The sequence below is a fragment of the Emydura macquarii genome, unplaced genomic scaffold, assembly GCF_026122565.2.
Source record: "Emydura macquarii macquarii isolate MOO-44397 ecotype Brisbane River unplaced genomic scaffold, CSIRO-AGI_Emac_v2 contig_1390, whole genome shotgun sequence".
NCBI classification, from domain to species: Eukaryota; Metazoa; Chordata; order Testudines; family Chelidae; genus Emydura; species Emydura macquarii.
The window spans coordinates 23,519,488-23,532,811 of NW_027131527.1; the positions used below are offsets into that span (position 1 = coordinate 23,519,488).

At 38.8% G+C, this 13,324-nt stretch overlaps 1 protein-coding gene across 10 annotated transcripts in view; it reads right to left on the reverse strand.

Moving 5' to 3' along the window:
- BLNK (B cell linker) overlaps positions 1–13,324 on the reverse strand; it is a 135,387-nt gene that overhangs the window by 8,866 nt on the left and 113,197 nt on the right. For all 10 annotated transcript variants that reach the window (XR_010920680.1, XM_067552895.1, XM_067552894.1 and 7 more), the window contains 11 exons: positions 13,276–13,301; positions 12,366–12,391; positions 11,962–12,060; positions 10,922–10,964; positions 7,997–8,033; positions 7,278–7,350; positions 6,669–6,699; positions 5,130–5,172; positions 4,505–4,583; positions 4,075–4,106; positions 3,171–3,241 (listed from right to left, as the gene is read on the reverse strand). Coding sequence is in view for 9 of the 10 variants with exons in the window: in XM_067552895.1 (XP_067408996.1) it covers positions 3,171–3,241; positions 4,075–4,106; positions 4,505–4,583; positions 5,130–5,172; positions 6,669–6,699; positions 7,278–7,350; positions 7,997–8,033; positions 10,922–10,964; positions 11,962–12,060; positions 12,366–12,391; positions 13,276–13,301 (560 nt within the window). In the remaining variant the exon portion in view is untranslated. The remainder of the gene's footprint in view (positions 1–3,170; positions 3,242–4,074; positions 4,107–4,504; positions 4,584–5,129; positions 5,173–6,668; positions 6,700–7,277; positions 7,351–7,996; positions 8,034–10,921; positions 10,965–11,961; positions 12,061–12,365; positions 12,392–13,275; positions 13,302–13,324) is intronic.

Below are 13,324 nucleotides of genomic sequence, written 5' to 3' on the forward strand. Positions count from 1 at the left end.
GACTGAGCAGATATCTGAGCCATTAGTGATTTTCTTTGAAGAGTCAAGGCAGACAGGAGAGATTCCAGAGGACTGGAAAAAGGCAAATATAGTGCCCATCTATAAAAAGGGAAATAAAGACAACCTGGGGCATTACAGACCAATCAGCTTAACTTCAATATGTGGAAAGATAAGGAAGAAATAATTAAGCAATCAATTTGCAAACCCCTAGAAGATAATAAGGTGATAAGTAACTGTCAGCAAGGATTTGTCAAGAATAAATCGCGTCAACCAACTTAACAGCTTTCTTTGACAGGGTAACAAGCCTTGTGGATGGGGGGGAAGCAGTAGATGTGGTATATCTTGACTTTACTAAGGCTTTGGATATTCTCTCACATGATTGTTTCATAAACAAACTAGGGAAATACAACTTAGAGGGAGCTACTAGAAGGTGGGTGTATAATTGGCTGGAAAACCATTCCCAGAGAGTAGTTATCAGTGGTTCACAACCAAGCTGGAAGGGCATATCGAGTGGGGTCCCACATTTCAGGAAAGATGTGGACAAACTGGAGAAAGTTCAGAGAAGAGCAACAAAAATGATTAAAGGTCTAGAAAATATGATCCATGAGGGAAGAGTGAAAAAAACTGGATTTGTTTAGTATGGAGAAGAGAAAACTGAGGGGGCACTTGATAACAGTTTTCAAGTGCATAAAAGGTTGTTACAAGGAGGAGGGAGAAAGTGTTTTCATTAACCTCTGACAATATGATAAGATGTAATGGGCTTACACGTCAGCAAGGGTGGTTTAGGTTGGACATTTTGAAAAACTTCCTAATTGTTAGGGTAGTTAACCTCCCTAGGTAATTTATTCCAGTGCTTGTGGAATCTTTGTCATTGGAGATTTTTAAGAGTAGGTTGGACAGACACCTGTGAGGGATGGTCTAGATAATGCTTGGTCCTGCCTTGAGTGCAGGGGACTGGACTAGAAGACCTCTCGAAGTCTCTTCCAGTCCTACGATTCTATGTTTTTTGTAAGGGAAGGAGTATGTCATATTATATTCATACATCATCATAACTACATTACAATAAAGTTGTTGCTTTTACAGGAAGCTTTAAAACAACCCACCCCTCTCCTCTTTGTAGTGGGGTCCAAGAGTCCTTCAAACAGAATAATGCAGTCTGACTGGAACTGTTATATTAACTGTAATGGAGCAGGGGGAACAATGTGAACTCTGGAAGGCACTCATACTGTGATGATTAGCGCTGTATAAGAACCTACGTAGAACAGACAAATTCCCATGTGATCAGCTTCCCCCTCAAACCTTCCTTCTTCCTGTCACATAAATTGTTGGGAATAACCTAGAGGAATAGAGAGCTGTGTGGTGAAACCCAACCAATTAATGAAGGTGTTGCCTTCATGAACCAAACAAGTCAAAGAGCACCTGTGCTGTGCAGTTTGCTGCAGTAAATGGATAATAGCAGTGTCCATCATAATTTTGGGGGAAATATCATTAACTTCATCAGCAATGCTTCAGTTTTTCTGGTGAAATGGACCTTTTAGTAGTCAATCTTCTGGTTGTGCCCATAGCTGCTATAATAAAAGCTTCAAATATAATTGTTACAAGCTGTTTGCTTTCGTGTCTGCTGGATTGTTCTTATGAAAAAAGATGTTTATAATAAATATCCACTATGACAGACTGTTAAAATTGTTCCACAATTGCAAGTTCTTTGTGTTCCTCACTGCGGTATTATCTTTGTTCTATCGGTCTTTAGAACATTTAGTGTTACTTGCTCTGCAATAATAGAGCCTTTGTTAGGCACTCAGCAGAACTATTTCTACCTTGTTTGTGACTCCCAAACAGGACTGCTTCCTGCCTTTTGTGTTCTGCCATCTTCCAAAGGGGGACAGAAAAGGACAGACTGAAATAAAAGTAGCCAATATTTGCTTAGATTTTTTTCAAACCCGTAATGTTGAAATACAAAATAGAAAAAGGTTTCCAATTAATTAATTAAAAGGGGCTTATAGTGAAAGGAAGATTGTTTGTTTTATGGAGCAGCAGGGCATAAGGCTGATGGGGGGGCGGGGACTAAGATTGTTTGTCAGGTGGAAGGATCCTAGTTTTCACAGAGGTGGGTGTGGGCCACCAGTGACTTCTGACTTAGGGCTAGTCTACACTTAAAAATTACAGCAGTGCAGCTGTATCAGTACAGCTGTGCCGCTGTAAGTGCGCCTGTGTAGCCGCATTATGTCAATGGGAGAGAGCTCTCCCGCCGACATGATAAAACCACCCATAGCGGTGTAGCTATGTCAGCGGGAGAGCGTTTTGCCAGCATAAGTGTTAGTGTAGACAAGGCCTTAGTCTCCTAGATCCCATCTCTGCTGATGAACCAAACTGTATTAAACAGTGCAATGTTTTAAACATGACTGTCTTGTGCATTCCTGTGCTTCTGTGTTGTACTATCTCTGGCAGCCTCATGCTCCAGCAAGGTTGGAGTACCTCTACCTAGCATGGCTCACAAGTATGTGTGTTCCTACTAGTGTATACGGAGATCTCTCAGTATCCATCCACTGATGCAACAGCTGCAGATGGTTTGCACTGCTTTGCACTAAGCATGCAGATACATACTTTCAGAAAGGCCAGTGAGCAGTAGAGTTCAGCTATGAAATACAAAAAGGAAAAGGGTAATTAAGTGCACTCTATATCTATCTGCACCCAGGACTGGCCTAAATACACCAATAAGGCATTTTCTGTTTGCTCACTATGGGATTATTTGATACAAAGTGAAGATCTGAAACACAGTTTGACTATGTTGCTTTTCAGTTCCTGTTTACATTGAGCAAGAAAACTGTGCTAGCCTAGGTTTGATATAACAATATCTAATCATAATTATACAGTTTATCATGGCTTTAACACACAGTCCCTGTGTGTTCTACCGATTTGGGGCTGGAACTGGACAACTAGATGACTTATACCATGACAAAAGATTTCACTCTAGAAAGGGCCAAAGTCGTTATCATAAGGGAGGAAATGGACCACAAGCACCTCAGCACAGGATTATGCTTTCTTGGAGAGTGGGTGGCGTGAAGTATAGGATCAGACAGCCAGGGGTCTTTCTGTAAGATTCCTCTTACAATAGAGCCTGATGACACATGCTTCCTCATGTCTCTTTATACCCTTAGCTAATTTCATACCTGGTCTGTAGTATCCAAACGAGCTGAAATGCTGTTGCGTGGAAGAGTACCCAATGAGCGGTTTGCAGTGTCTAGTGATTTTGGGAAGAACAAGGCATAATATGTGTAAGTGTCCAAGATAACTATTCCTATTATTATTTTATTGAGGGCAGAGGTAGGAGGAAACAATAACGCTGTAGACTGTCAGAACTCTGTTGGCTAAGGGAATAAGGAGAAACATTCATCCACCTTTAAGAGAGTGACCAATATCTTCATAAAAGTAAATTCTGCAGGTCATTAAAATTCTATGTATAGTTTATAACAATATAATGGAAATGCTGAAATCTTTCTGGTATAGATCATCATTTTATCTAATTTACATTTTTATCTGTGAAACAGAATGAACTGAAATTCTTGCCCTAAAGAACTCCAGTTCCAGTTGCCCTAAAGACTTCCAGTTCCAATAATGAACTGGAATTCTTGCCTAAATCTGAAACTGTAAATTGAAATATTTCCAACTATAAAAGTATTATTTAAAGCAGAATTAAAGCCTTAGTCATAATGAAAGTATTACATTTTTTTCTGTAGTATAAGAACAAATGGCTGGATGCAGACTGAACTAGCCCAGAAAAATGTTGTATTTGGAGTCTTGTGTCGCATGGAAGCCAGATGGAATTTTATAGAATTCAGCCCCCAAACTGGCTTAAGTTTTGATTTTCAGAGGCACAAAGGGAAGTTAGGTGCCCAACTCCCATTACTTTCCTATTAAGTCTCCCTGGTTGCTTAATTGTACTAATTAAGATAATACCATATAACCGGCTGGGTATTTTAATCTCATTCTTGTATGTGTTACATATTCAGAATCCAATGAATCTATATGTGACAATTGAAATAAGATTTACTCTAAAAGATAAATTGTACTTACTTGGGAGGGCTGGTGGCTTTTGAAGTAATGTTCTGAAATAAATATTTAGAGATTACCAAAAGGTATGAGGATGTCTACCTAATGTCTATATTTGAAACACTGAGCATGTATGTATATGGAAGAAAGCAATAACAGAATGTGCAGTGATGTATATGTTCCCTCATGAGGTTGAGGACTGAGTATCTCCAGCAACTGAATGGGTCATATATCCTTTTTTGGTTCCTTTGTTTTGCATTTTTGTGGGTACATTTACCATTCTTTACTTTTGCTATAGTGAAGACTAAAGGTCTCAGGAAATAGAAATTTAAAAGGGAAGTAAAAGCTGCAGAGAGAAGAGTGCTTCCCTCTGAATCTCTCACATCATTTTGTTCAAACTTAATAGTGAGTCTAGTGTCTATAGCTATAAGAAAGAAATGAAAGTAGCTTTTACTTTTGGCCTGCAGTTGGTAGAGGTGGAAGTGGAAGCTCTAGATTGGAAACTCGTCGCCGTTCAGCTGCTGTAGGTTTCTCTGTAATATGGAAAAAGTTGTAGTCAGGATTAGCTTTAAAAATAATCACTCCAAGTGAGAGATGACAACTTTAATTCATTCTTATTTGTACAGTAAACATTATTTTTACTGTATCTTTTCCCTAACTCTCACACTAAGTGAAATGCTCACACATACTGCATCATATTGTACCACAGATTTTCAGGCACAGCCACCTATTTATTTAAATGGGGACTTCTTACAAATGAGTGGTGAGATACTGCTCATAAAGCTAGTGAGTTAAAGCACAGGATGGTTAACTAATAACGAGAGCACTCTCTTTGGGTGGAATTCACCTCTGCACCAGATCCCAGTTAAGCTCTCCCAATGGCTCTCTGTGGCATGAATTGCACCCTTTGAGTAGTCTATTACTTTGCCACAGCCCCACTGATTTCAGTGGGACTGCTTGCAGAGAAAAATGCTACTCAGTGCAAGTAACGGGGGCTGATACATGTTCTAAAACACTAAAAAACAAAAGTTAAATTCTGGTGAATGTGAACCTTTTTCAGAGTACCAGTGATAATTTACCTTCAGTAACACTTAAATTCTCTTTGTGTGGTAAACTTGGTTTCTGCAATAAAACAAAGGACAATCAAAATGTTTTTGTACTTAAATGACATCCAGTTAATATTTTGTAACATTGCTATAGAGAATCTTGGTTTCATCGTTATACAAAACTCCCCACTAGTGCATGTAGTGGAGAACAATTACATGTTTTGAGCTCTAGAACATACATGTACAAACCCTAAACAATCATTATGAAATAATAGTGTACAAAAGTTAGACTAAGAGGTGGTTGATTTTCTGTTTGCATCCCAAACATGCAACACAATGTATGCTTAGTGCTCTACCATGCTAAAGGGATGCGATCTACTCAACTTTGGACCAAAATTTAGATTTTTGTTAAGAGGGTTTTCTACAAGTTTAAGCCCAGTAGAAATGTTTCCATTACATTTTAATTTAAAAAATAGTTTTCTCATTTTAAAACGAATCAGTGCTACTGTGTAATATTTGCAGCATTCATTGTCCAAGCTGGAAGAAGTCATGCAAAGCAATATGACATGTTGGCAAAAGGGGTGTGTGTGTGTGTGTGTGTGTGTGTGTGTGTGTGTGTGTGTGTGTGTGTGTGTGTGTGTGTGTGTGTGTGTGTGTGTGTGTGTGTGTGTGTGTGGTTTGAAGAAATCAAAAGATTTTTCCACTTGTTATTTAGATGTGAGATAGACAGGGATGTTATGGTTGGGGAGATAAGGGCATTGCCTTCTCATAAAAAGGAATCCGGTTGGATGATTGTGCAACTATGATCAGGTGGATTTTGCAACATGAATTTGTAGAGACTCCAACCCTCTTTATGTGAGCAAGACAGACCAAGGTAAAAGCCCATTTATACCGTGAGATATCATTCTTGTCCTAGGGTGATATTTTATTCTCATTCCATACAGGACACTCCTACAGACATGAGTGGGAATTTTTGGACAAAATCTGAGGCCAGAACATGATTCCAAGTAATTCTCATTTGTTTTCTTGAGTTCCACTAATGTGGATTCTACCACTATCTCCTGGGGAAGAGAATTCATATGCTGATAATTCTCTGGAGGAAAAGACTATCCCAGGTGTATTTAATCTAAACTAGCTGTCAGGAATGTCCATTTGCTTTTCCCTTTGCTGGTTAATTCATATACATTCCATAGCCAAGTCTTTGTGACTTCCCTTAATTACACATACACTATTATGATGATTCCCACCCCCTCACCCCCACACATGCTTCATATATTTCAAGCCTTCATGATGGCGTGGCCCCAAAACATTTTTCAGTTAGAATAGTCTCTGTGGCAGGCCAGAGGATTTCTACCATTCTTGTGGTAACAAACTCTTGAGTGTATCTTCCTCTGTCCAATTCTGTATGTAACTTCTATTAATGTGAATTAATCACTTATAAAACTGAACTTGGTCATAAATACAGTCTCCTTCTTAATGGGAAGTAAGGAAAGAATTAAGAGTATTTTTGCCCCTTGATTAAGAATCACAGGTGGGACACTGTATCATTATGAAAATACAGAATCTACTTACTGGTGGTTTTACTGGATTAGATGTCTTCTTTCTGACATGGAAAAAGTAAATGGTTATTTAAAAAGCACATGCAATGTATTGAACAATTAAGTATACAGTTAATTGTTTCCCATATTATTGGCAGTGGTGAGATTTTGGGTTGAATTTTGCCCTTCCTTGGGCTGATGTAATAGAGAAAAAAGGGCAGAGGCAGTGTTGCATTTAATATGGATTCCTAAGGGAGTGGTGGGGAACCATAGCATGGTGTGTGAGAAAGCTATGTTCTCCAAAAGCACCGGGCACACAGCATGGCTGGTCAGAGGGTGGTTTGTACGAAAAGGAGCATATATGCACAGGTATTTCTGAAGATCTCATCATTGCAGTGTTTGATTGTCTCAAGCAGGCCAGTAGGTTTTCTGTCATCAACAGCATGCAGTAACTGGCAACAATTCCAGCATGCAAACTGGCCCTACTTGGAGAAATAGTAATGAGTGGCAGGATGCCTCTTGCGCTAGGCTCATGGACAGACAACTCTTGCTTTGATGGCTGCCTTTGGTAAGGACAGGATTTAGTTCATAATAAATCTAGCAACTAACAATGAAAGAGAAGCAGTGATATTTTGTTACTCACATTGCCCTTGGTAATGGTGATGGCATTACACCAGAGGGAAACTTGGATTCCTGAGCTCCACTGCTGCTGTGATCTAAATACCCACACAACATATTTAATATATAGTATTTAATATATCTGAGCATTTTTTAATGTTCATACTGAAATGTTCTCAGGTGGCACTCGTAGTCCCTGAAGAAAAGATTATGCACCACTCTATTTTCATACTCTGGGTGGAGAGATGTTCCCTCAGCCCCTTCTTGTTGGTGAGTGCTTCCACTACATTCCTGCCATCAAGGGTCGTGAAAACGGAACACTGAGTATCAGTGGCTGTGGAGGGGAATTCATGATTAAGGGCTTTCTAGATCTGGTGTAACTACATCAGTGCAAACCTCTAATGCAATGCAGCACAGGGTGTCAGTGTGTTTTAACTCTGTAACTCTCCAGGGTAAGTCACACTGGTGAAAGCCCTACCTGCACCTGTCCAGGGCATCTCTGCTGGGGGCTTGAAGCAATTTACACAAGTACAAAAATGACAAAACTCAAGCCTAAAGTAAGTTGTTTCCTGACTTGTTTTCACACTGGCTAAGCTATTTAACAGTTCATTAAACTCGCTTTCTTAACATTGATGATTGCAGTTAAAACTTAAAGAAAGGTACCACTGCATTTGAAGTCGCCAATAATATATTGACCAAAAAATCTTTCTAGCAATCACCATATCTCCAGTGCAAAATACTTACTTTCATCATTATCATGTGCTTTGTTCCTATCATGCTCCTGAAATTGAAATATACAGTATTTGTCAGCTCACACTTACAATGCAGCAATTGTAAAAATGATAAATATGTATGTAGCATCTCAGGAATGGACTAAGATGTTCTGGTATGGACCACATAGAATTGCACCAACTTCTAAACATGTTAGTTTAGTCTGTATATTATATTAAGCCTTGCTAGTGCATTTCATCCATTTATTTGAAATCACTTCACAAACTATTAATTAACTGTGAACACCCCAGCATATAAACTGGAGATAAATTCAGCATCAAGACCCCTCTGGTTCACATAGCACTCCAGAGCAGGGAACAAAAAATTCACTAATACAATCAGTAGAGCATCAACTGTGTTTTTTACTCTGCCCCCAAATTTTTAGTGTGCTATAGTAATTTTTTAAAAATTGAAAACACTACATTTTAGAAGCATTTAGCGGCTTTGACATCTGGGGAGAGGACAGTTGGGGCACTTGACACCTAGGAAGTGTATTGGGTTTCTATCTCTCAAACATGGTTGAGGTCTTTGGCACTGGGAAGGGGATTCATTTAATCTTTCCTTTCATCTTGTAGACAGAGGTGACTTTAGGGGGTCTTGAAAACTCAATTCCCTCCTCCACAGCAACTCTTGGGAGCAACCAACTCCAAGATATGCCATGAATCCAACAGTGATGTATAGGCTATCGTTTGGCTGCTTTTACTGAAGCGATCAGCATGTATGAATGTTGATATTTTGATTGGTGTCATTATGATTCATGGTTAACACCTCCCTGAGTTGAATTGGTTCAATTCACTTGTCTCAGCTAGAGTTTCAGGCTGCCTGTCTGGAGATTCTGGTGGTGGCGGGGGGCATAGCGCAGCATTGGGTAAATTTCATTCACATTTTCAAAATTTTCTTCAGAACCATAAGGGTGAGACAACACTTATTTTTAAAACAAAAGGTTGGAGTTTGCTGCACCATTCCTTCCCAAAATGAAGTGTACAGGTGGGATGTAGTGTGGGAGTTCTGATCTTGGCTCTGCTAATAGTTTGCTTTGGGCAAATCATTTAATCTCTGTCAGATTCTATATCTGCCTAATTGTGATAATTCCCATCTCAGGGACCTGTTGTGAGAATGAATTAATGCTTGTGCAGAACTGTGATGATATAAAGTGCTATGCAGTGTAATGGTTTTCATTATAGTTGGTCTCAAAACAGAACTTCTGTTCTACAGCAAATTCAGACATTTCTAATTTTTTCCTCCAGAATCTGTACAAAAAGTTGAAATATTTTGTAGAGTGGTAATTCCAAAATGTTTGTATCTGAAATAACCATATTGAAATGTTTTGTTTCAATTATATTTAACTTTAAAATATGTTAATATAATGTAAATAATTATATATTATATTTATTAACATGATAAAATTAAGAGCTAAATAAGTTTTTTAAAAATTAAAAGTTAAAACAGTCAAAACAAAGTATTCTATTTTTATTTTGAATCTTTTGAAACTTTTCTGTCAAATTTCATCAATCAACAAATTCCCATGAAACTTCTTGATTTTAATGAAACAGCATTTTCTGATGGGAAAAGTGCTCCACTGAAAAATTTTCAACTATGTGAGTTGTTATATCATCATCTCTGGGGCACAGAATCATTAGTAGAGGTGGGAACTGAAGAGTTCTGATCTGCTCTAATCATTAGGCCAAACACAAATTATGACTCTTATGATAGCAAAAGGCATAACTAAGTTTAAATTGGGACCTTGATTATAATCCTAATTTCTCACATGCTCACATCTGTGAGACAATCTTCTTTGGCGCTTAACCTTTTCATGCTTGATGGTGAATTTTTCGGAATTTCAGAATTAGAAAATAAAAAAAACCAACCCATAACTTTTCACTATTTGAAGAGGTTTTTTTGCTCACCAAGAACTCAAAACCAGCTAGAAAAGAAAACCTTCAAACTCTGCATGTAAAGGTTACATAGGGATTTTCAGTGGAAGTTAAGAGGGCTAAGCACCATGCAGGAAGTGCTCAGCATTTTGTAGGATCAGAATCTAAATTATATAAGGTGGATCCAATTTACAGCCTTCAGGACAGGGGAAGGGGAAAGTAAATGCAGTTCCTATTCAGACTGCAGACTGACCTGTTCTCTCATATTTAGAGATTTGAAAATTGCGGAAATGTTGAGCACACATCAAATTACAATCTCTGAAAATAAAACTGAGCCTAAATTTTCAAAAAGAGACTAGTGATTTTGATTGCTAAATTTGAGCACCTCAAAAGAGTCCTGATTTTTAGAAAGCACTAATTATATACCCCTCTGAAAATCAGGATTCTTGAAGATGCTTCAAGGTGGGCACCCAATATCACTAGTCACGTTTGAAAATTAAGGTCATGGGTCCTGGCACTGGAATTTTTCTGTTGAAGAGGCTTTATTTGTAGACTGGGGTTTTAATGGGGATTATGAATGTATTCTCCATCAATGCATGGTAGATATTAGACTCCCAAGGGTGGAAAATACAGATATAGGGTTCATTTTCTCTCTGATGCAAATACATTTACTCAGTTCAATAGGGTTACACAGGGCTTATTCATGGATGTAAGAGCTTCAGCATCATGGTTGTATATGTCAGCTATTCCTTTCATGCTGTCATGACTTGTAAGAAACAAATTATGTTAATATTTTGAGTAAAAAGGATGCATTTGGCGTTTTAATTTCACAGTTACAATATTATGACACGAGTCTGTATTATGACGTGATACTTTGGATCTGTTTACGTTCTGAGTGATCTATGATTCTATAGTCTTTCTATCTGTAATACAGATAATAACAAATAGCAATATACAATGAAGATACCAGCACTACCCTTCACCATTTAAATGCATTCTTTTCTAATGGCATTTAGCTACTCACTGCTTTTTCCTGAGGATGGCTTCTGGGAAGAGGCAAAATATTTCTGGAAAACACACAAAATTATTAAAAGGTAACTATTTTTTCTGATTTCATTTAAAATTGCTTAGCCCAAAGGTGTAAGTTTTCTTTAGTTTCAAGATACATAGAATTCCTTAGTAAACAGGTTGTTAGTCAACTATGTACCGATGCAATTTGCTTTGCATGAGCTTGTGCCTTAGCACACAGCCCTGAGTTGGAGGCTGGGTGGAGCTGTGCTATTCCAGGGGGAGGCCAGGTGCAGCCCTGCTTTTTCCTGGTTCACCTGGTTTACTCTGTGGGAATGAGATCCCAACCCTGACTCCTTCCAGCTCCTCCCCACTCCCTTTGGAGCACTGTATGTTCCTGGGGACACATGGAAGGAGCAGTTCATAGGCAAGAGCTAGCTTTACTCCTGTGTACCTGATCCAGGGGTGAGGGAAGAATGGACAACATGTAGTCATGGGTCCACCAGCCCTGCACTACTCCTCAATCAGTCCCCAACCTAAAAACTCCATGTTTGCTGGGGCACAGGGACTGGCTCTGGCATGCAGGGGGTTCTCAATCCCATCATTGGGTCACAGAATTGTGCCCCCATTCCACTTGGTGGAATTCCACTGGTTCCACCACTGTCCTGAACCTCCATGAATTGGCTGCTCCTATATCTTGCTCTAACACTTTTCAGAATGGGTATGTGGGTTTGGTTTTGATAAGTGTCCTAATCTTGCCTACTTCTTAAATCATTTGCGTTGGCAGGGATCAGCTACTACAGTCTCCTGCTTCATGTCACGTTAAACAGCAAAAAATACATTGAAGAAGTATTACACATCTGGCAAACTCACTAAAACAGGGATGCTGAGAGTTAATTGAGAAATTTCATTCTTAAGTGACCCTCTCGTACCTAGGTAGTTTGCACATATGGCCTATCAATCATTCATTGTCTGAAGGCCATGCAATAACTAGGCACACTGTGGTGAGGTGTGTTTGCTTGGCAGTTGACGTGACATAAGTTGCTTTCAACTAACCTGGAAGTATCTGGTCTAAGGGACTCTTTGGCTGTGCTGCACATGTGGGAATGTCCTCCTATACTCTGAATAGGCTTTGGAGGAAGAGATTTAGTGATCCTAATAAGACAACACAAGTGAAGTTAGAAACATTATACAAAAAATACTGAATAAAAGCAAAGGCCTCTGTAATCCTAGAAAACACTTAATATTTCTGAGTATATGTATTGTGTGTTCTCATTCTCAAATTTAATCAAGAAATGCATGCCTTACAATATTTTATGAAATTGGTATCTCTTCTATTGAGATACATAGGTATTAAATATATAGATATTTAGACAATGATCACATGTTATCAAAGTATAGTTCTTGACACGGTCTAAGTAACTTTAAACAATGTACAGCATTTCATAGCAATGAATTACCTGTTCGTTGGTGGTGATGGTTTTTCCTTTAGGAGAAAATGCACTGTTAGTAATTGGGTCATATCTGCATTTAATAAAATGCATTTGTGCTAATATAACATTTTAAGTTGCCTTTGTGATCTCTTACTTATTTATTGGAGCATATATCTCCAGAAAAACATTGCCTGTTGGGAATATGCATGAAGATGGGGTAGCCAGAAAATAACCACTACTATATCTGTGAAGCACCAAACATGCTACTAGGCTATGTGTCATGTGCAGCTCTGGCTATATTACAGCTTAAGTCGACATAAGTTATGTTGCTCAGGGATGTGAATTAGCCACCCCCGAGCAACATAATTTATGATGACCTAAGCGCTGGTGTGGACAGCTTCTCCTGCCAACATAGCTGCTGCCACTTGTCGGGGATGTATTAATTAAGTCAATGGGAGAGCTCTCTTCTGTTGGCTTAGAATGGCTACAAGGTGAAGCTGCTCTGCTGCAAGCTCTCTAATGTAACCATAAAGGAAATTATCATGTCAGAACAGTCCATGTTTCCTTTAGTGGGGAAACACTTCTAGAAAATGTTCCTTTAGGCCTATGCTTGTAAGACTGGACACATTAAGCAGAGCTGGAAGCCTCACCCCACTTAGCAACCTTGGTAGATAGAACAAATTTTCACTGCCATTTGATGGAGGGAGACCGAGTTATGAAATTACCAGGGGAATGGGGCAGCATTTTCAATGGCATAGGTTTGTTCCAATTTCCTCTCTATTAAAGAGTTGACACAATAGTTTACTTTCACATGTATTCTGAACTATTTTGCACCAGAGGATACAATGCTTTCAAGCTGCAGCATGCATGTTCTCATCAGGTTCTTCATGTTTAGACTGCAAGAAGTATGACCCATAACATGTACATAAGGCCTTACCTCCTCTTCGGGAACCTCATAGACATCTGGAGGAAAAAAGAATATTCTG